General features: G+C 40.2%; 1 protein-coding gene across 43 annotated transcripts in view; it reads left to right on the top strand.

Moving 5' to 3' along the window:
* The window catches only part of LOC101712748 (uncharacterized), a 78,135-nt gene that overhangs the window by 38,496 nt on the left and 15,806 nt on the right, over window positions 1-23,833 (top strand). For 18 of the 43 annotated variants that reach the window (XM_087188310.1, XM_087188319.1, XM_087188322.1 and 15 more), the window contains exons 4-8: window positions 5,189-5,296; window positions 7,706-7,835; window positions 9,147-9,277; window positions 12,555-12,685; window positions 23,498-23,651. In XM_087188310.1, coding sequence (XP_087044436.1) covers window positions 5,189-5,296; window positions 7,706-7,835; window positions 9,147-9,237 — 329 coding nt within the window. In that variant the 3' untranslated portion in view covers window positions 9,238-9,277; window positions 12,555-12,685; window positions 23,498-23,651. The other 25 variants (XM_087188332.1, XM_087188333.1, XM_021264774.2 and 22 more) reach the window with 20 other exon arrangements.

The following is a 23,833-nucleotide window of genomic DNA, read 5'->3' on the forward strand; positions in this document are numbered from 1 at the left end:
AGCACTTGCCTAGCATATTTGAGGTTATGCGTTTGGTCCCTGGCACTACAAAAATGAGTCACAGACTTTCTCCCCACAGAATTTCATGTAGATATGAAAATGCAAATTCTCACTTGTATACTTAAAAAATTTTAACTTTCCTGTTTTTTTTTTTTTTTTTTTTGGTACTGAGGATTGAACTCGGGACCTTGCGCATGCGAGGCAGGCGCCGGAACCACTGAGCTACATCCCCGGACCCCACTTTCCTTTTCTTGCTTCCTTTTTTTCCTTGATCTTTTCTATTTTCTTTTTTCAAACACTTTTTCATCAGCACATGTTTGCAGTACACAATGTTTACATTCCTCGTGTGGAGTTGGCACTTACAGAGCACATCTTAATTCTTCTTAACGTCCTCTTTCCTTCCTTTTCACCCCTTCATCTCTTGACCTCCTTCCATTAGAGAAAGATCTATCTCTGTACTTCCCATTATCTCTATGCTCTTTATCTTCCAAGGAATGGTGAAATGGACACTCGTATTGCTGTGATAAGGTATGTTTGAGACTCACTGCCAGTTTGCATAAAGAGCCACAGAAATGTATGAGAGCTATGCAGTGATAGGGAGATAGGAGATGCACTCCTAATGCTCATAAACATATAGGCGAAATGTACATGATCATAATAATTAACATTTGTCTATTGAATATATGACAGTGCTTTATAGGCATTGCTTCATTTAATCTTACGGGTCTTTGTGTAGGAGAAATTATTGTATCTCCATTCACAGATGAGAAAGGAGAGACATGAGAAGGTTAGTTTATCTGAAGTCATACTGCTAGTGTGAAATTTCAACCCCATCTCGACTATAGATCTTATACTCTTAACTTCTAATAACTTGTAATTCCTCATAATATGTGGTTAACTTTATGTAAAAAAAAAAAACAGTGATCACCCATATTCCACACCAGCAAACACACATGTGAAAAGCTATGTTCTTATGAGAAGGACATGAAAAAATCAACAGGACAGCTTAGACTGAGGCAAAACTGCCAAATTTGAACAAGGTTGTCTGCAAGAAGTTAATAAAATAACTGGTAGCTCTCTGAAGCAAAACTTCAACTTTCTGAAGTCTTGCCTCTGGATAAGAATTAAACACTATATGAATGATCTTTAGCTAGGGGAATCCCATTGATATTTTGCCAATTCAAGGACGATCCAAAGGAACAAGTCTTACATGTAGGTCCAAGGACTTTGAAATGAAATGACTTCATCAAGATTCACTTGAGAGTTTTCTTTTGGATTCAGGCCTAGATCAGTGTTTTTAACTTAGTTTGCAAGAGTTTCTCTGAAAATATTAATAGAATCTGTGGCCTCTTCCTCTCTGGAGTAAAACATATTTATTAACAACATCTCTCTGTATATCTCTTTACTTTGATCTGAGTCTATGAGAACTCTTTTAGATCCATTCCTGGTCTGAGGATTTAAGTTAAGATGTGTTTCTATTTTGGGTTGCAGAATTTATTTTATAGCCAAGTTCGGAGCCTGCCTTTTTCTAATCCTTCAAGTATGGATGCAGTTTCTTCACAGTGTCATCCATACCTGGATAACTAAGGACTGTAAGTAATTATAATCAATCATTTCATTTCAGCATCTAAAAAATATGATATCATTTATTGTGGATGCTCATATTCAGATACGCGGTTAAAAACTGCCTTTTGGGCTTTACATGTTAGTGTGAAAAAACCCCGCATGGTAACCCTCAACAAGAGTCTAAGGCTTTACCTGTAGCGTGGTCGACTGTGTGACAGACAGAAAAGCTCAGAAAGGTGAATACACAGTATTATGAGCAGCTTTCCCGTCCATGCCTGCAGAAGTGTACTTTCATTACACACACGTGGAATGTGATCAAACAATCGGGTGGATGTTTAATTTTTAGAAATGTGTTACAGTAAAGGAGACATTACCATTAATCTCTCTCGAAAGACCACTCCTCCCTGTTTCAAGCTCACTTATTCCACCATCCTTGCCACTTTTGGAAGCAACTCTGGAGTCCTCTTTCATGAATGTCTTTAGTTGTGTCATTGAGGGTGCCTCCATGTCCTTAATCGATTCAAAATGCTGAGGTTTTAGGGTCATTTTGACTTTGGGAAAGAGCCAGAGGTCACATAGTGCCAGATTTGGTGAATAACATGAACGAGGACACACCTGTAATGTTATTCGACGGGAATCGCCGTTAACATTTTTAAATGATTCACGACATTGAGGCAGCCACGAAAAGACGCTCACGAAAGAGGACTTCCAGAGCTGCTTCAGAAAGTGCCAAAAATGATGTGATAAATGTGTTTGGAGCAATGGGAGTATATTGAGGAGGACTAGTGGTAATGTCTTTTGCTGTAATAAATTTTTAAAAATTTGAATATTTATTGTTGTTTGATCCCACCCTTAAGGTATAGGGTTAGATGGACACACATAAATGGGTGAATGATGCCCCAGAGTGAGATTTGACAATGGCCCTGACACACTGAGATCTGGCAGTGCCTGGCAGCCTCCCAGGGTGGTTGTCTATGCCACTAAGAAGATTATGGCCTGGGCATAATTTCATCCCCTGAAATATTTTCATCATCCAGAAGAGGGAAATTATTTTTACTGTTTCTGTTTTCTAAAATTGAAAAATTCTCAGGCACAAATCCCAAAAGACTTCTTGGGCAGTGTCTGTGTCCTATTCAGGATTGTGAGCCAAGGAGACAGAAATGTCATATTTAGTGGTCACTGGACCATCGAGGCCAGGAACTTCCCCTGGGCAGCGGTCTCTGCCTATGTTACAGAAGACGGCAAAAATATAAGCCACTGTGCAGCTGACCAATTATGCACTGCTCTATCCACAGGGGGAAATTCCTTCCTCACTTCTGCTGGTGAACAGTTATGCCCCGGAGCCCAGGACAGACATGCCTTGTAACTTTTTAACCTAGTTAGTGTAACTGCCAATATTATTCCTATTCATATAAATGTCTAATCCTTTCTTGAATCTTGCTAGACTATTTGCCTCAATAACATCCCGCGGCTATGAATTCCACAGGTAGATTACATGCTGCTTGAAAAGGCATTTCCTTTCAGTCATTTTAAATTTGTTGCCTTTTAGCGTCACAAGATGGCTCTTGGTTTTGCATAAAGTGACACAGGATAAAGGTATTGCAAATTGAGCTCTGATTCTTCCAAGCACTTTCTTCACGATTATCAATCCTTTTGTTCTGTGTATGTTTTCTATTTTGCTATTGTTATTCTGATTAAATGAGATGATTATAATAAGTGGATTCACACTATTTTGAACACCTAGGAGGTGCTAGAAACCAAGATCTCCTTGCTGTCCTGTGACATTTATTGGACAAATATTTACCAAGTACTTATTTGTGTAGAAATTATCTTAATTTTGAGGGACACCCTTGAATAAGGCTGAGTCCTTGTTTGGAAGGACCTAATTTTCTTGAAAGGGAGACAAGCAGTAAAATCAAGAAAAAATATTTGAACTATGTGGTTTCTGGTGGTTTTCAGTGCCATCAGCTCCATTCATCTGTAGGCTCCACACCTTCAGATTCAATCAGACTTTGCTTGGATTGTTCTATCAACAAGACAGTGGAATAATTATTTTTGTGTAATATACATTCCAATAGGTATTACAAGTCACCCGGAGATGATTTTAAATACTTAGGAGGGTGTGCATTGGTTATGTGCATAATCTGTCCTTTTATCTAAGGAGCTTGAACTCCATGAAAAAGAGCGATTCATCCTGGAATCAACTTCCTGTGGATATTGAGGGGCGACTACATTATGGGAAAATTAAGAGTGACTGGAAGAAGATTCTGGGGCTCCTTTAGCTCCCATGGTCAGGGAGTGGCTGTCTGCAAAGAGAGCCACCAGTGTGAAATCTCCCTACAGGTGAGCTCCAGTCCAGGTTTCAGAACAGTGCCCAGCAGTAGTTCAGGCTCAGTCTTCATTTGTGAATGCATGAATGCGTCAAAGTTGAGAAGGGAAGGCTTAGGGACAGAAATCACCTGGGAAGTGACTCAGTAGATCCAGGAGGAACATTTCTTGCATGCCTGTTGTAACTCTAGAGATGGTTGGAGTAGAAAAAAGCAGGGGATTGGGGCCAGGGATTTAGCTCAGTGGTTTCGCCACCTGCTGCGCAAGCTCAAGGACCCGAGTTCAATCCCTGGTACCAAAAAAAAAAAGGAGGGGATTGAGCTAGTGAGACTCTGGTTTCAAGAACTGAACATGTTTCCAACTAACCAGCCATGTGACCTTGGGAAAGTCACCTAATTGCTTTCATCTAGCACATTCTCTTTTATAGAAATGGGTGTACAGCTCCCTTCTCAGATGGGGGTTGGAGGGTTGGAGGTAATGTTATGCGGAAGTTTTTTTTACACTGCTGAATGGTGTAGAGATGTTGGTTATTCTTGCAAAAATCAATTGCTCTCAGCACTTGTCCCTCCAGTCTTTCATTCTTTCCTTTCTCCCTTGTTTTCTCAGATTCCTATTCTATCTTTGCCTCTGCCGAAAGCCCGCCCGTGTCCTCTGTGGTACTCATCTTTCTGCCCCAGAGTTGTCTTAAGCGGGGTGAATTCATCCTCCCCAAATTCTTGTCTGTTTCTTAAGAACTCTAAAAATGCAACCGGATGGACTACTGCTTGTTGATACAGTGAACTGGATGTGAATTTCAAATAGTGATTGTTTGCTTCGATTTTGTTTACTCCTTAATCTTCTGGGGTCAGGTTAACCAAGCTTCTCTCTATCAAAGACAAACTCCTTGCTTGAAGTTTTGAGGAATCTTCCCCAGAAACCACAACTGTGGTGGCAGGGACCACATCCCCTGCATGGAACGTCCCTGGATGTTGCGGCATGGCAGGCACCAACCATTTCCTCACAGTGCCTCTTGTTCTTTTCAATTGCCTCTTCGTGTACTTTTTCTTTCCATTTAGGCAATTTGAAGTAGAAGCATGCGCCACTCTGCATAATAATGTATTATAAAGGCATTTCAAGGAATGAGTTATTAGAATTGTTTACATGCATGGTTCAAATTTACTGGCAAATTGCTAGGGCCTCGGTTTTATGATGGAGCTGCCAGCCAGGCTCCTTCTGGATAAAACTCTGAAACAGGAGAAGTTGCCCTTTGCTATGGCTCACCAGCACTCTCTCTGCCCTGTTCCTGCCTTTTCAGCACCTCCCTCCTTGCCCGCCCCCAAATACCTCTGTGCGGCTCTCAGGCCTTTTGGACCTTCGTGGGAAGATACTCTGTGGGTCCTTCCCAGGCCCATCCCCATCAAAGGTGAGGTGTGCAAAGGAATAATTCTCCAATGGTATAATTTTAGATGCTGCGGCAACTGGAAGGGCAGCTATTTTTGGCAGTGGGGCCTTCTCCTTGACCTGACATGATACCGCTTTGCCTGCTGCTAGTGTGGCCCGCCAGCCCTGCACGCCACACTCCTTTTAGTGACATGCTTGCCATTCCTGGGGCGCCTTCTTTATTTCTCTGCGATGAAGTTCTGTGGTCATCTAGCATGCTCGCTACTTGTGCGAGGGCATAGATCAGTTGATGGGTGGCTTGTCACAGCTGACACACCAAGGTGGCAGCCTGGGACACACCTGGGGGTAGCATGGATGGACTGGAATCCCCTGCACACAGGAGGTGGAAACGTGCTGGTCCAGTTTCTGCATAGCCCTCAGCCTCCAGCTTTATCAGCTGTTCAACTGCCATTGTATGAGTCACTCCTCTCTGAGCCCGGGTTCCAGCCCTCGGCCTCCCGTCTCTGCAGCCTCACTGGAAACTGTAGGCCTCCGAGCCCTTCTGACCACCCTGCTTGCTATCTTCCCACTCAAGTTCCTGGACTGCCGGGGAAGGGAGTCGGAGCTCCTGCAGCAGAGGGCGGAGCAGCCACAAGAAAATGCAAAACAGGCCAAGAATAACAGGGCTTTCCAGATGAGGGGCATGCTAGAGCCAGCATCACCACTGGGGTAGGGTATCTCATTCTTAGTTTTACAACCTAAAAAGTACATGGAAGACTCAGAGATTGTTCAGGAAGGAGGGGTGAAGACAGTAAAGGAAAGGGAAATGGGATCAGTTGACAAAAAGGAATTGAGTTACTTTATGTCAAAAGAGAGAAACAGAGGTCTTTTATGGGCATGGATAGACTGAAGCTCTCTGGATGGTAGCTCTCTCCTTTCTGGTTATCCTGGCTGTGAAAAAGGAGAGAATGAGACAGAGAAAAGGAGGGAGCAAGGGAGGGAGGGAAGGAAAGAAGGAGGGAGGAAGGGGGAGGGAGAGAAAGAGAGATTAGAATATAAGGAGAGTCTGATCAAGAAAAAATGATGAAGCACAATATAAAAAGGCAGAAAAAAACCTAGAGACAATGTTGCCTTCCCTTATCTATGTATGAAATAAATTTAATAGATATTTGTTGAAATCCAATGATGTCTGCTCCAGTTATCTTTCTGAATGAAAGAGCACCTTAAAATGTGTTCACATAAAACCGTAGCAATCACTGTATCTTGATCTGCCATGGTTCTGCGAGTCAACTGGGCCAGCAGGGTGGCTTGCAGGTGGGCCGTCTTTCAGCAGGATGAGGGCTGGAGTCACTGCAAGGTGTCCTTCCTCACAGGGCTGACGCTAATGCTGGCTATCAGTGCACCCTCAGCCGTTGCTGCCAGCTGGGACACCTACACATGGTCATTCCATGTCATGGGAGCCTCCTCCCAGCTTCTTATCCTGTGCTGCCTACATGGCAGCTTGGGGCTCCAAAGATGAAGGTCCCAAGAGAATAAGGTAAAAACAGAATTGCTCTTTTTATCTACCCACGTTGCACACTCTGTCATCCCATCACTAAGATTATATCAGGTTCCAGGGGAAGGCACAGAGACATCTTCTCTGGATTGAGGAGAGGTAAGGAACTTTTGGACATGGCCTAAAACTTCTACATGTCTGATCATGATGTCCGCTGCTCCCAAGTTCTGACCTCCGGGAGTTTCCATCTAGTTGGATCTATGAAAGTTCACTAAGTATCCAAGGAAAATAATGAAATATTGACTTTCCGAGGGAGTGAGGTGATAGAAGAGTAGGCCTCAACTAGGGTCTGGGATGAACACATGAATGTCTATAGGTCACAGGCTAAGGGACTACTTGTCACAGGGACAAATGTTCTCCAACTCTGGAGCAGGAGTTCTCGCTAGCTTTGTTTAAACTCATGTATTTGCTCTCCATAACTTTTTGCTGCAGTGTTGGAGATTGAACCCACAGTCTTGGGCATGCTAGGCAAGTGCTCTACCATTGAGCTACTCCACCAGCCTCTGTTCTCCATAACATACTTGCTCCTTACCTGTCTTCTTCCCTTGGTTTCCCCAGCTGCTCTTTCTTTCAGCTCCATTATGCTACTGTGTTCCTAAAAATGCTTCCCTATCCATTAACATCCTGTGGTCACCACTTTATCTTTTTTTTTTCCCTTGGAAAAGACTAAAGTTCCCTTCCCTCCCCTTCCGTGTTGATTTGCTACTCCATTGCCATTTTTCAGACCAAGGAATTTCTTTTTCCCCTTTCTTGTCTCATTACTTGTTGATTACTTGAAATATATAATTTGATGTTGGTTTCTTCCTTCTTGGCCACTGTCTTGTGCTTTCTGAGGTCCTGTCTTGTGTTCCATGTGACTCATGGCTTTCTCGTCTGCAATGGTCTTTCTCATCCCAGGAGCCAGTTGCCCAGCACGGGCCCAGGACGTGAAACCCTGGTGCACACCCTGCCAGCGTCTCCACCTGACACAGCTTGGACATCTTCCTGCAGAGGAGGCCTTGCTCCCGTCCAATCCAGGAACTTTCAGGTGAGGTTTGCTGTTCAGTCGCTCACCTTTCTTTAGTAAGCATTTCCTACATTCCATCCTCCCTAAAAATACTTCTAATCTGAGCCTTTAGTCTCCAAATACCACCCACTGTGGAATTCACTCTTTGATCCTCATGTGGGCTGGGTTTCTTTTTTCCTCTTAGTACAAAAGTGATATATATCCATGATAGAGAATTTAGAACTCAAAGAGAAGAAAAAAATAAAACAAACACTATAGATAGAAACATTCTTAATACCTTGATGTGGGCCTTTCTTATCTTTTCCCCCCTCTATATTTATGGTTTTTATAGACAAAAATAGTACCACCATTTAGAAGGTTAGTACTTCCCTTCAGGCCCCTTGCTGGCTTATAGAACCAGTTCTCCAGAGCCTGTCCCTGGCCTCTGGTGATTGGAATAGGAGCAGACATCAGCTGGAAAGTCCCTGGCCCTAGTTATGCCAGTAGCCTCTGCTCTTTCCTTTAGATTAAGTAAGTCGGTGAGACCAGGCCTATCACGTAGAGATGGGATGAGTATTTGTATCTAGAGACTTAAAGCTTTACTGGGGAAGGTGGTTTTCAAGAGAAGGAGACAGAACAAAAGGTGAGAAAGATGGTGGAGTTATGGGGGGCAGAGACCTACATCCTGGACCTAATGCCTGGCCTGCTGGGATTTTTGTGGCATGGCCTTGTATTCTTCCTTTATATCCATCTTTAATGGAGCAGCATTTATAGAATTCTGATATTTCCACCTAACAACAACTGCCTAAAGTGATATTTTTGTATAAACTGATTTTTTAATGAACAGTGTATCGCACATTTCTGTTTATTGTGTATTCTCCAAGATTATAATGTTGATGTCTTTACCATGAGTACTGCGGATATTCCGATATTACTGACAGAGGTACAATTAATGGATAAAGCTTGAGCTGAGTTCAAATATTCTCCCTGACACATATTTGTTATGTGATTTGGACAAATTATTTAAACACCCTATGGTTCAGTTTTTTCGTCTGTCACATGTGCGTAACCAAAAGCTAAATTATATAACAGATCTTGACCAGTAGATTTCCGCTGCCATTCTTAATAATTATAAATCAACCTTCTATATTGCTTAAGTGAGACAGCCCACATTTTCAACAGAATAAACAGAACTGCAGTGAGAAGTCTTACAGTTAAATATTGATGCATGATTTTTCCTTGAGTTAACTGCCCAGAAGTTTCAACATTGGATCAATGACTATGAACATTGACAAAGTTTCTAAAGTATGTATTGTTATTGCTGTTCCTGATCTCCATTGTCCTCTACCCCAGCCTTTCCTGTCTTCATCTGGACTGTGGATTTAGACACAATGTTTCCTTCTGTGTTCCAGATGTGATCTCTACTCACTTTCCAACAAAGTAAAACACTGTCACATCTGACAGTTTCAATGGAGCTGTTTCAGGTAAAGTTAACTGCACCACTTAGCTATTCATTGACGTGCCATGTGTAGATCACATTTATGTATAGACAAGGTTTGTGGACCAGGTTTTTATTTTGAGAGATGACCCCAGTGTTGCTAATCATAGTGTGGGCTTTATAGCCAATGCAGAAAGAGTTCCACATGGTTCAAAGGAAGGTAGATATCAACTAAGACTTACTTTTATAAAATCTTTCCTCTGTAAAAGTAGGGACATTGGTATCATGAACATCTTTATTGTTTGACTTCTCCTCTGCAGACCCTTCCCTGGCTTCAAAGCTTAGGAAAATATCAATATGGAATTCAGTGGGATGGTTTTCAGAGCCACTCACTGTGCTGGTATTTGGGAAGAAAAAGAGAACTCAACATGGTCTTTGTCCTCAAGAAGCTTAGTATGATAGGAAAGTAGGTGTGTAAATAATTAAAGAGCAAAGGTAAAGTTTGCTAGAATAGAGTGTGCACCGTAAAAAATTTCAGAATTAAATAGTTTAAGAGCTGAGGTCTGCATAGTTATCCATTTGGCCCCTAGGTTTGTTTTGTTTGAGTCAAAGTTATGGTATTTTGTTTTTTTTTAAATTGTCAACAGTGGACTACTGGACATTCTGCAAATCTTCAGATCTGTCTTACCTTGGAAAAATGGAAGAATTGAACATACCGAGCCCTTATTTTACTCTGATGATGTTGAAGAGTTTTTTACTCTAAATCCATAGTCCACCTTTCAGCTAAGGAAGGAATTTTTCTTTTTGCTGAAGTTCCTACCACCTGTACCATCTTACCCTGCACCTCTTCACTTACTTATGCTATGTGTGCCATGTGAGTTTACAGCCATGGCTTGGTGGGAGAAGGCTTCTGTTCTTCCACAGGCTATCAGAGGAGGTTCAGAAAGATCTGTAAGAGGGGAGACCTGCAAATCTGCATGGGGATGGGTGGACACAGAATCATTTGGAACAGCTTGGGTGAAGGTGTAGGGCTTGAGCTCTACTTGGACGATGACAGGCAGACCAGGATGCAAAGGTGTCTGCTATTTGAAGGAAGAAATTCAACAAAACAACTGACATGTACATGGGCCAGCACATAAGCAGCTTGGCATACTAAAGATAGATTTTGTCCTAGATAAAGTAGATTGGATGATTGATAGAGGCTAACAGAGAAGAGTTTCTAACCAGACCCTGATTCTATGCCAGTGACAGGGAGAGCACTGTGTGTGCAGAACTCTACTAAGTCCTGACTCCCAGCACCTGAGATGCATAGTGCTATAGATGAGAACATGCAGGTAGAGACAGGTGTGTTGTTATATGACTTCCAAAAAGTCACAGCCAGTAAGTGGCAAAGCTGGAAGTGGACCCTTGGGGTCTAACTAGAAAGGTTGTCACTTCATCCCTAGGGTGCTCTGCTTCCCAGAGGACTAGGGCTTCAGAACATCTACCCTGGCAGCAAAGTTAGGGCTGCACTGGGAGTGAGTGCCGGGAGGTTGAGAGAGACGAGTTTCAGGGAGGGGGGCCGTCATGGTCATGCGGGGTGCAGAGGAGGGGCAGCTATGGAAAGGCTGGGGATGGTCACATTCTCTGAGCCTGCCTGTTGTGGGGCTTTCTCTTCTTCCTTCAAATTCTCAGAGCACTTCGTGCCTCTTTCCTAGGACTTGCTTTTGCCATATCCCCAAGCAGCTGTGTGTGTCTTATCACATCTAGTATATTTTGATTCCTTAAGGGCAGGAGGAATTATGCTTTATTTGCCTTAATATATCTTTTTGCATTGCTGAGCACAGTGTTTTGGTAAATGAATGAATTCCAAAATTATCTTTCTCAGATCATTTCTCTTTATGTATGCACTTTAGAAGTTAGTGGCAAGTTAAATACTTTTCCTTTCAAAATATGAAAATAATTTCCTGACACAATCTACTTGAAACTATTTTAGAATAGAAGGAAAAGTAAGATGGGGAAGTTGTTTAAAAGCAGCAAACCCTTTAAGAGTCAATGTCACATTTATTGCTATAAAATATTTTTCTCTCTCTGTTAGACATCTGGTTCCCATTACACACAGTATTGGGTACTTGAGTTCACCAGGCATTTTGCATACCAAGCAGTGTGCACACAAAAACCCCACTGACATCTGCCAGTACACATTTGCACCACGTAATTCTTACTTTACATTTACAGGCAACCTTCTATCACCAACGCAATGCTCACTGATACATTTGTGAAGGTATTTTGTAGTACTTATCATAAGGACCTCATTGCCTACATCTGAGAAATGAACTTCAAAATCCTGAAGTCTTTGCTTTCTGTCATTGCCTGACCCAACTTCCTATAATCTAGCACTGAAATCAATGAAACATCTAAATCTGAAGTCTATATTTGCTAGTAACATTGACCCAGAAATGAGAAACACAATACTCAATGTTTGCTAATGAGTCATGAATTTCATTATAATTACTTCCACATTCAGGATAGCTTCCTTAAACCGTCTAATCTTGGCATATTCTGCAACAATCCCATGTGCTGTAAATGATTTTGTTTTATTTCTTAGGTTACTGTTAAGGGCTTATTTTCTGGTTCATTTCATTTTCTTAAAGAAAACCACATACTTGTGTGAGTGTGGACACACACACACACTCAGATGTGCACACACACATCATGGTGGCTTTTGCCTCAATCTGTAGTTTTTTGAAAGAAAATAATTATGAAACAAAAAGAAGCCCTTATCATTTGGTGTGGACATTAAAAAAAAACATATTTATGAAGAAAGTCGAAATATGGTCTATTTTCGAGTTTGAATTCAGGTCTCTGAGAATTAAAGCCAGAATCGAGCAATGCCTCAGCCAGCAGCAATCTGTCCCTTCCTGGACGTCAGAATCTATAATGGAATAGACAGATACAACCAGGCTTCAGTACAGTAATAATGGAAAATTAAATATGACTTTTAAAAACTGCTCCCATTATAAAGTCATCTATTAGCATTATATGACTTCAGCACTTAAAGTGACTGATTCTAATTGCAAGATTTGGCCCACAGCAAGCATGAAAGAGCTGCAAGATCTTAAAGGCATTTTATCTCCTTTGGGATATTTTTAAGAGGGATTTCTTTGGAATCAAGCTATATTCTTGATGCACAAAAGATTGTGTGGATGGAATCTCTCAGTTCCGGCAGAACCGGTAGTTACAGTTCCTCCCTCTTTGATTCAGTGCATCAATAAGCCAAACAGTAAAAGTAGTTTTTGCTATAGTCCTGCTTTCTTTTACTAAGTGATGCTTTGTCTTTACAGCTCCTGAGTGCTTTCCGGAAGAAGTAAAGTTGGGTGCCCTACCTTAAGGAGCTTTTCTAGACAGCAGAGAGGCACTTTTCCTGCACCTGGTTACCACACTGTATCCTTCAAAACTTCTTGTGGACAAGCTGGTGAGTCTCTAAGATGCAGCTGCCATGCCATTCCTTGAGCTGAACTCAGAAGACACAGGTTACCATAAAACTGAAGGATTCCTGAGCACATTCACTTCTTAGATGTACCCCTGAAGGTCTGCAGTTTCTAGACAAGGAAGAAAGTGGCTGAATGCCATTCATCTTCAAATTCAACTTTATGTTTATGGTATTTACAGGCTTTTAAATTATTTTCATCCTATTGATCCCAGGAAGCTTATTAACTGAATAGTACTGGAAACGGCAGCACTTCATGCTAAGGAAAGGCCTTGCTGAAAGATGTAGGGAAATTTTGCTTTGATCCACATGCATATTTTTGTTATTGTTGCTGTTTTATTTTGTTTTGTCTTGTTTTGTTTTTTGTTTTGCAGTGCTGGGGATTGAACCCAGGGTCTCATGCATGCTAGGCAGGAATTCTACCACTGAGTGACAAAAAGCCCCAGGCCTGGGCTGGGGATTTAGCTCAGTGGTTCTGCCACCTACCCCCACAAGGACAAGGACCAGAGTTCAATCCCTGGTACCAAAAAAAAAAAAAAAAAAGCCCCAGCCTATATTTCCATTTTTTATTTTGAGACAGGATACCATTAAGTTGCCCAGGCTGGCCTCTAACTTGCAATCCTCCTGCATCAGCTTCCCCAGAGCTGGGATTAGAAGAATGCACCACCCCTCCTGGCTGCAGATGGACTACTTGCTAGTGGTTTTGGATCTTCGAGGCAGTAGGACAGTTGCTTACTAGGGTTCAGAGTTTTGATGTGATGAACCGCATTGATTTCCAAGTTACTAACCGTGGGCTCTTAAACACAGGGTTCAAAAATGTCAGTATACTGCTATCAAGAAATCAACAAATAACAAATACTGGCAGAGTTGTGGGGAGAAAGGAACCCTTCTCCATTGTTGGTGGGAGTGCAGACTGGTGCAACCACTGTGGAAATCAGTATGGAGATACCTCAAAGAACTAGGACTAGAGGTCCCATTTGACCCAGCTATTCCCCTCCTGGGTATCTTCCCCAAAGAATTAAAAGAATCATACCACAGCGATATATGTGCACCCATGTTTATAGTGGCAGTTTGTAATAGCGAAAGCTTGGGAGCAGCCCAAGTGCCCATCAACTGGAAACTGGATAAAGAAAATGTGGCTTTTTTTATAAAATGGAGTACTACTCAGCCATAAAGAATGGAAAACTACAGTCATTTATAGCTAAATGGATGCATATCGAGGCCATACTCTTAAGTGAAATAAATAGGACACGCATGTGTAAATACCGAATAGTTTCTCTAGTGTGAGAAACTGAAAGTGTAAACAAGGGTTAAAATGATTAAAATGAAAAATTGATAATGTGAAATAGGAAAAAAGGTCCAAAGACGAAGCAGTGAAGGGAGGGGAAGGGGAAAGGAAAAGAGGGAAAGGAAAAACTATGAGAAAAGAAAAAAAAAAGGAAATGAAATTTATGTAAATAGGGAAGGGCAGAGGGGGTGAAGGGTGCACAGGTAATGGGGAAAAAAATAAGAACCAAGATACCTCATGTAGAGGTACAAACACCCAATGATAAATGTAAACGAATTGCATACCTAAAATGTACTAATAAAAGAACTAAAAAAAAAAAAAAATGCCAGTATAGTGTTGAAGTGTGAACATCGACCTTATTTATTCATTTATTTCTTTTTGGGGTATTGGGGTAGAATCCCAGGTCATATGCTAGGTAAATGCTCTACCACTAACCTACAGTCCCAGCTCATCAACAGTATTTATTTTAAATATCTTTATCCAAAATTAGCATCATTTTCAAAGGATAACACTAAGGAGAGAGAAATTTAAAGGCATTCTGACTTCTTGTGAATTTTTTGCTAACAGATCCCTGCAACTTATAATTGCTTCCTGTCTTTCAAAGCCTGGAATCTTGCAGAAGGAAGCAGAAATGCTTGTTATTGGCCTGAATTAGGATAAAAGGAAAAGAGAAGATTATAGCCATTGGCACTTTGTTTATGAAAACATCATTTTGAGGATATGCTTGAATCATGCAAAAGTAATGTTTCTCTCTCCTCTCCCAGCATATTTTAAATGCCAGCTCAGCCAGACAAAAGGAACAGTGCTCAAGTAGGATACTACCTTTCCTATGCACAGTGTAATACATAATAACCTCATTTAATCATTACCATTGTGCTAAGTGTTCTGAAAATACATATGAAAAGTATATATAAGGATATGTGAGTATAAAATTAAAAATGTGTTTATTTAAAAAAATTACAGCACTTTATCTTAAAGTAATTTAAATCTCACAAGAGGGTGTAAAAATTAATTAGAGACCTCTTTTGTACTTTTCACTCAGTTCCCCCCAAAGATAGGCTAGTGTCTCATTTAACAGTTGTCAAGATTAGGGAATTGGTTGACTTCTGAAGACTGGGAGACTTTCTTTACATTTCTTGAGGTTTTACACATACATGTTCCTGGGTGTGTATTAATATGTGGGATTGAGTGGAACACCAATTTTAAGGGGGCATCTCACCAGTGAATATCAGTGATACACAAGACGCTTAGATGGTGTGATTTTATGCACCTTGTGGTTGACTAATGAAGAGGTAGAGTGGGCTGCATTCATGAAGATCCTACTTAATTGATTCATCTATATATTAAAGAACTAATCAATGAATCAACACTATAGCATATGCCAGCTTTAATAAACTGGAGATGCATAGATTGAAACAGCCACTCTGCTCTCCAAGAGCCCACAGGAGGCAATAGAAAAAAAAAATCCACAATTACAACACCTAGTGTTGTGTACTATCACCCACTCAAAGCCATCCAACACTGAAAGCATCTACAAGTACCCCGTGTTACCTAGGTGTTGGGGAGAAAGTAGTGACGAAGATGCAGGCTTTTTGTGTCCTGTGGACTTTACTGCCAAGTGGAGCAGACAAGATTTAACAATGAGAGCCACGTGATCCATCAGAGGGCTGTGCTCCTGAGTGGTGGGTTCTAACTAGGTCAAGGGATACAGGCGGGTGACTCGGAGCAGGTCACATGGCCAAGTCAGCATCTTAGAATGTTGAGAATAAGTACTTCTGAGCTGTCTAGGCCAAGCTCCAACTCTACATTACAAGTCTCCATCCTCTAGTATCTGTGTTTTAGCCTGTGGCTCAGTCACGGGAGCTGTCATTGTTTCTTAGACTGACTCAGGGGCTCTTTGATATGTCTGCTGTCAGACCTTGTCCACTCCGTGCTGACAGGCCTGGGACCACAGTGCTCCTGGATAGGAGAGGGGTCTGCTTTCCAGCAGTAGAGAGGCTGTGCCGCCCTAGAAGCTAGTTGGTAATGGGCTTTGGAAAAACTGTTGTGTGTTCCTGTCCTGACAAAGTGAGGGTCCTTATTTATTTATTATTTATTTATTTATTTTTGCACCAGAGATTGAACTCAGGACCTCACGCTTGTCAGGCAGGCACTGTGCCACTGAGCTACATCCTGGCCCGAGGTTCCTTATTTAAAATAGGGCAACACTGTCACCCTCTGTGTTGCTGTAGATCCGATCACAGGCCTCTGCTCCTTAGGACTTTCGGCTCTTTTCCATTGGATTTAAAGTGGAATCCTGGATTTCTGCCCAAGGTGTGGTCTGCAAAGGCCCACACATGGTGGGCCTGAACACTTACATCCTCTTTCCTCAGCATAGCTACATCCTGCTCTACCATCAGGTTCTATTGCTGCAGTCATGCTGCCTGTTCAGTGCTCCCTTCACTTGCCAAGCTGTTTCTTACTCCTGGGCCTTTGCACATGGTGTTTCTAGAAATACTTTCCCCCTTCTTCATACCTTCAACCTATAACCTCAGTCTTCAGCCTTGTCTTATAAGTTGTTCTGCTTTGAAGCATTTGTTCACATCACGTACACTATGGATCCTAGTTTTTTATACTTGTGATTTGTGCACATATTGCTGCATTCTCTTTTGCCTTCATGGTGTGATTATAAGGTATTTATCTCCTCTGTAAAACTGTAAGTTGCATGAGGAGCAGGATGATGTCTATTTTCTGAGTAGGTACTCGCTGAGTGAATTATTGACTGAATTGTGGAATGAGTGAAAAGCATAATGATATAAACTTATTTTCCCTAGAAGTTTAACTAATGGTACAATTGAGATTTAGAAGTACTTATACGTTCTTCAAGGCTATTTTATTTTGGGGCCATTTCTGGTTTTTTTTTCTCCATTTAGGAAGCTGAATTTGCTCATAAGAGATCATGGCTGACAAAGCTATGTCTTTGCTGTTGTCTACTCCTGGGGGTTTTGTTTGGATGTCTCATTTGGGATAATCTCTAGGCTAATGGAACAAAGGACAAACCATCTGTCAGGTGCCCATTCCTGGGGTGGTGGTGGTCATTCTCTAATATAAACAGCCCAGAACTGCTTTCTTATGAGCCATAAGCAGAGTTTAATTGTACACCAGGCCTTGAGCTCGGATGTACCTGGGCAGGCAAGACCACTGCACCCTTGAAAAAGTCTATCATCCAGATTCTAGATTCAAATCCTGTCCTCACTGGCCTGAAGAAGGGAGGAGTCATTACTTGGATAAAAGAGGCTCATTTGAGGGGACAAAATCAAAGAGGTATTTGCATCAGGGTAAACGGATAGAAGCTAGGGACCATCTCTGAAGAGAAGTAATCTTTGGGCTGAATCTGCTTTAGTGGCGAGTTACATGTGTGTGTGTGTGTGTGTGTGTGTGTGTGTGTGTGTGTTTTAACTCATTTGTTAACCTTGCCCAGGTAAAAATGAAGATTACAAAGCTGATTTGTGCTCAGAGCTGTGGTATTCTGGAGAGTCACTGTTGGTCATGAGTGTGTAGTTAGAGGAGAGGCAGCACAGCATGCACAGGGAGCTCAGATTTTGGAGTTAAAGCTTGGGGGACAAGTCTCAACTTTGCAGTTATTAATGTGTGACACCAGGCATGTCATGCAACTTCTCTGAGTCTGACATTTCTCCCACTAACCTTGAGATAATACTAAAATTGTTTAGTTCATTGATCTTATAGGATTAATTATATAAAGTAGTTTGTGTCAAAGAATTTGAAGCATTAGAAAGATGAAGCATTAATATTATAGGATAAGTATACTCATTTCATTTTTAATTGACATTTAATAAGAGTACATGGTTATAGTGCACAAAGCAATGTTTTGAAACATATATACATTATGCAGTGATCAAGTCAGGGTAATTCATTTATCTAGTCCCTCAAATATTTATCATTGCTTTGTGGTGAGAACATTGAAAAATCTTCCTTTCAGGTATTTTGAAATATCCAATTTTTTGTTATAAGTAGTCAACCTACTATGCAATAGAACAACAGAATGTGTAACTCCTGTGTGGCCTCACAGTTTTATCCATGTAAACTCTTCCTACTACTTCCTTCTGCTCTTAGCAGCCTCTGGTAACCACTATTCTGCTCTCCATTCCTGTGAGATCAACAGTTTTAGTAACCTCATAGAATAAATATACCCTGAAAAAATGTGACAGGTTATGTAAGTGATGGGAGGTGACCTCAAATGCAGTATCATTTGAAAGTTTAGAATAGAATATTTCAAATATAATATGTCATGATGTTCAAAAATTGCCAAAAACAATGAAAACTTATACTCACATTACAGGTTTATAATGTTATATTGCAGTTTAATGTTGTAAAAGATGAAGATTATATTAGCCTTCAAAAAATAAAGATTGATACAAATGTTTTGATTTTTAGAAAGGAAGTTATAAAGTGAATTTTCAATAAATATTTCTTGAGAGATTATTTTGTGGTATTTTTGGAAATTATGTAGGATTAGAAAGACTTTCCGGAATACAGAAACAAACTTTTCTTAAAATATTTTATGTAGCCTGGAAGCAACTAGAGTAATGTGGGGAAATGCAGGCACATTTTATATGTAACCAAACACTAGATCAAAAATTAATTTATATAAAATATTAATTTATGAATATAACAAATTTAAACATGCACATCAAATTCAGTATTAAAATTTATTAAGATTCTTTTGCTAGAAAATTATTTTCTAGAAACTTAAATAGGATGCATATTAAAATAAATAGGGATGGATTTTTTTCAGATAATACAAATCTAGGAAGCATTTGGTGAACACAACAAACTGGATCATTGATGCTTGGCAGAAAATTGAATTGTAGACTCAGAACAGTAATGTCTTAGTTACTTTGTTTGTTGCTGAGACAAAATACCCAACACCCAAAGTTAAAGGAGGAAAGGTTTATTTAGATCACATTCTGTAAAGATTTCAGTCCCAAATTGACTGGCTCAATGTCAGGCTGGCATAGCAGACAGGCATCAGAGAGGAGAAACAGTGCATAGTGGGCTGAAGGCAGCAAAGCAACAAGGGGCGACCACAGCTCTTTATACCCCTTATATCTTATCCAGGCTACTTTGAGCAGGTAGCACTCACACCCTTAATTCTAGTGCCCTTGATCCTAGCATTGCACCATGAATCAATTCCAATGTCACATACTTCAGATCCAGGCACCTCAGAAAAAGCCCCACCTATGACTCCATGAGGCTTTCGGTGGGGGACATCAAGACACAAGTCATAACAAGGTAACTGACATCATCTTATATCATTTTAGAGCAAGTTAGATTTTAGTTTACAAGGGGTGATCAAAATATATGAAGAATATTGAAATTAAAAAAAATATTATACCTAAAGGACACATTGCCCTTAATTCCCCTCTAAATACTCATCCTTGCTTTGAAAATACTTATCCCATCATTCTTGCCACTTTCAGCAGCAGTTCTGGAAGTCTTCTTTCATGAATGACTTTATGAGCTGTGATAAAAATATGGTGAATGCTGCTGCTGAGTGCTAATAGAAATGTAGGCACATAAAATTGGTATGAGCTCATACACTATATTCACTGGATTTGACACTGTGCAACTTCTGGCTTTTCCCCAAAGTCAAAATGACCATAAAAGGTACAGATTTTAAGTTAATTCAGGACATTAAGGCAGCCATGACAGTGCTACTAAAGATAGTCATGAAAGAGGACTTGAGAAACTTATGAAATCAAAGTTTAGATTTCAAAAAGACTAGACTCCTTTCTGAGGTGAGGGGTACAGTCCATTAAAAATAATTAAATAACGTGTGCAGGAAGAGCTTTCTCCACCCAAGCTTAGAAACTAGGTAGGTGACCCACAACTATGGGAGATAGTTAGCTGGAGACTCACTGGGCACAGTCATCCCATGACACTTCTCCTAAGCACCCTGATTACCCTCACTGCTTCTGCATGCCATTTGCACTTTGCACCCCAGACACCCCAAATGGTCCCAGTGGCCAGAAGCCCCTAGAATATCAGACTCCTGCTCTCATGGCCACCTTGCAAATTTATTTTCTTCCTCCTGACTAGAGAGTCCTTTGCATGGAGGTAACACCGCAGTGAGGGGTTGCTTAACTCAAGCCTCAGAAAGCACACACTGCTTCTTTAAGAAATAGTTTACTTGTGAACCAGTAAACGTAGGAGACAAAGCAGCCATTACTTATGCATTCCTGCATACCCAGCAAGGTGAAAATAATAGAATAAACATCATATACTTCATTATGATATCGGTTTACACTTCCAGGGTACACAAAAAGAGGCCATTTCATCAAGCTAATTGCCTGAAAGTAAAAGAGAGAGAACTTTAGCTATTAGTCTATTATGGGGCTTTTTTCTTAATCACAAATAGGGGCCGTGTGTCCCTGGGGGGATGTGTATTCTAATTTACAATTGAACTACAGATCAGAGCAATCAATCTTGGGCAGCACTTTAACAGTGTAAATGCTGCAACATAAAAAAAAAAAAGGAAAGAAGAAGAAGAGGAAGAAGAAGAAGGTCTAAGCAGAGCTTCAGCTTGAGGTAGAGATATTTCCAGGCACTAGTTCCGGGTGGGAGGGAGAGAAGAGCCACACAGACATGAATATGCAATGAGAGCTCATTAGCAGCCTAGTGTTGCCATGACGAATGGCATTATCCGCGGCCTGGTGCTGCCTAAACATGAATTTTATAACGACCCATTTATCATGACTTGTCATGGGCTTCTGTACCCTGCTTTCCTCCAGCACACACACCTTTCCCTGTTATGGCAGCAGAAATCTTCCCTTTTATTATTATTGTTTCCTTTTGTATTGATTTCCAGCTCTTCAAAGCCAGTGTTCAAATATAGTAACATGCTAATGAGTGATTTGTGACTTCAGAGTTGAAGAACTAAAAGTTGATTATTCATTCATCCCATCTTGATGATAGTCATGTAATGGAGAAAAAGTTGGGCTAAACTTTGAAAGAAATGTCCCAGTGGATGAGGTTTTTTTTTCTTTTTCTTTCTTGTAGCATTCTGACACTCTGGCTTTAAAAAAAAATTAAAATGGACTAAGCTATTTTCCTTTCATTTCTTTTGTATTCTTTTTTGTACTTCACAAATCTTTCACTATCTTAAACATACAGCTCCAAAGTTTTGATAACTTTTCCAAAAATCCTGTAGTCATTATAAAAAAAAGTAAGATTAAAATGTTTGAGAGAAATTTAGTGGTTACCTTTTTTATAAGTGCACGAGTTGACTTCTTACTTAGTAACCCTGATATACTGTGGAAAGGAAGGTTGGCCAAAACTTGATCTTGATGAAAACTTATTAATAGGAAAAAAGAAAGAAAGAAACAAAAGCAATACCTCATGATACAGAGACACCAGAGGTCTGGTCAACCCGCACCCACACAACTGCCATATGCAAAGGTAAGCGTTGTGCCATCGGTCAGGAGAGAGTGGGAGTATAAGTCCATCAAAATTAAGGTAACCAGTCACACAAAAAGCGGGTCCTAGGTGGGCATAAATGCCCTGTTGCAGTCAGAGACACACTTAGTTTCACAACTAGTCTATTTACTTGAAGTAGAAAGAGCAATGGGAAACTTGGTTTTCTATTCAGCTAAGCAAAGTGTAGAAGCACAGTTGAGCTAGAATCTCATGTTATTTTGCCCAGCCAGGAAGTATAGTCATTTCTGGATATAATTCAGAAACAGTAGTTTTCCAGATCTTCTCTGTGTTACTACCTTCACTGTGTCCCCTTGGACTCCATATTATTAGTAATGGCTCTTTTATATAGTGATATTATTTGTGTAATGGATGTAATATGGACAATAAACTATTTTGTACACTACTAATTTCATAAAGCAGAAGTATTTACAAAGTACTCTGATCATGCAAAATTCTTTCAATACAGCCTCATGCTAACTGGAATGAGGGTTATTTCCTTTTTGAAATGTTTTCTTTGCAGGGCTAGAGTTGGAACCCAGGGCTTTTCACATGGTTTTCACATGCCAGGCAAGAGCTCTACAGCTGTGCCATGCTCCCAGCTCTATTTCTATTTTAAAGAAGAGAATATTGAGACTAAGTGGTAAACAGACTGACTCAAGGTCACATAGAACGCACGAGTGCCAGGCCTCACCATCAGGACATTCTTTAGATCCTCATGTCTATGTTTTCATGCACTCAAACTTACAGAGGTTTGTTTGTAAAACATTAGGTTGACTTTTCCTTTCATATCCACAGGTTCCAGGATCCCTCATGGATAACAAAATCTGTGTGTGGTCAATCCCACGTATAAATTAATGTAGTATTAACCTGTGCACAAGCTCCTGTATACTTCTGACCATCTCTGGGTGACTTAGAACATCTCACACAATGCAAATATTAAGTGAATAGATATACTGTATTATTCAGGGAATAACAGCAAGATAAAAGGTCTGTATGTATTCAGTGCAAATGTTGTGCGATTGGTTAAATCTGTAAAAGTAGATATGAAGGGCCAATGGTAATGCATTTTAGGATTTAATAAAAAGCAAATAAGTTGGGAAAGGAGCCCAAAGAAAAGATGCCCATCATTTACACTCTGGAGCCTGCCTCTGACTCTCCAAAGCTACTTACTAGAATGGAAATTAACACACACATGCCAATTAAAATTAAGTTGCCATTCCAATCTTTCGGGTTGAAGTATATTTCATCATTTAAAACTTAACAAATGAAATATTTTTCAGTGTAAAGATTCAGGCACAATTCTGTGTGGTTTTCTTGTATTCTAAATCTACCAGGTACTCTATTTTGTTTCTGAAGAAAATTGCTTTGTGTTTTCCCTATGAATGTCTTAAATAGGATTTTTAGAGATAATTTTGTAAAGAAAGAATTCAAATATTGGTAAATGCTATTTAAAAAGACCAGTTGTGACTGAATAGACTAAGAGAGTGTCTATATGATATTAAACATCTGGATGAGAAAGGAAAAAAAAGTAAAGAACCTTAATGTTTTGTTTATTTGACACTGTACATCTGGATCTTTAAAAACATCTGAGTTTTTAACTCTCCCCACCCCAACTTTCACTGAGGCTTCAACATTATGTACAGAAAGGTGAAAAGAAGACTCAGTACTGTTATTACTAAATTAGATAAAGTGGTTGTATGAAGTTAATTTGCAAATAGTAATTATTCTATTTAACATAACATAGTGAATGAAATTCTCCATCAGGCAAATAAATACAGGAAAAAAGACCCAATTAGGTGATTTCAGAACAAGACTTTGCTTAAACATATTTAAATATTGGTCATAGTTTACTGACATCAGTTTCCCTGGGCCAAAATCTTTTAAAAGTTCTCAGACAACCATTTTGCCTCTTGGGGAATAGTTTTGCCATGTATTAGGAGGGTCTGTTAATTTACAATGCTGTTTGAAAATATGAAAATTTAGTAAACACTTGGTAACAAGATACAGCTAGTAATGGACATTTTCTTTGCCAGATGAATTATCCAGAACTGCTAAAAATCAGTGTAAACCCACTCTTGCTACTTCCTTCTGGCATTGCGAAGGCAGAACCCCAAAGGGGAATGTCTGAAACTGAACTCGAAAAACTTCTGCACAATGAAAAGCACCTTACGCGACTGGCATCAGTTTGTGAGTGTGATCTCATCTAAGAAGTTATCATAATTATTGAACATTTCCTCTGTAGCGTATTCTCAATCCAATCAGTTATAATGGAAATGGTCTGCTTGCTTTTTATAGTCTCAAGTTTTTGAAATGATTAGTGCCTCCTTGAGATGGCCCATTAATTGGACACACAATCCAGATGAAAAGGC

Source organism: Heterocephalus glaber, unplaced genomic scaffold (genome assembly GCF_053883595.1).
Source record: "Heterocephalus glaber isolate CG9 unplaced genomic scaffold, H.glaber_assembly_v1.0 deba00001531, whole genome shotgun sequence".
Taxonomy (NCBI): Eukaryota; Metazoa; Chordata; class Mammalia; order Rodentia; family Bathyergidae; genus Heterocephalus; species Heterocephalus glaber.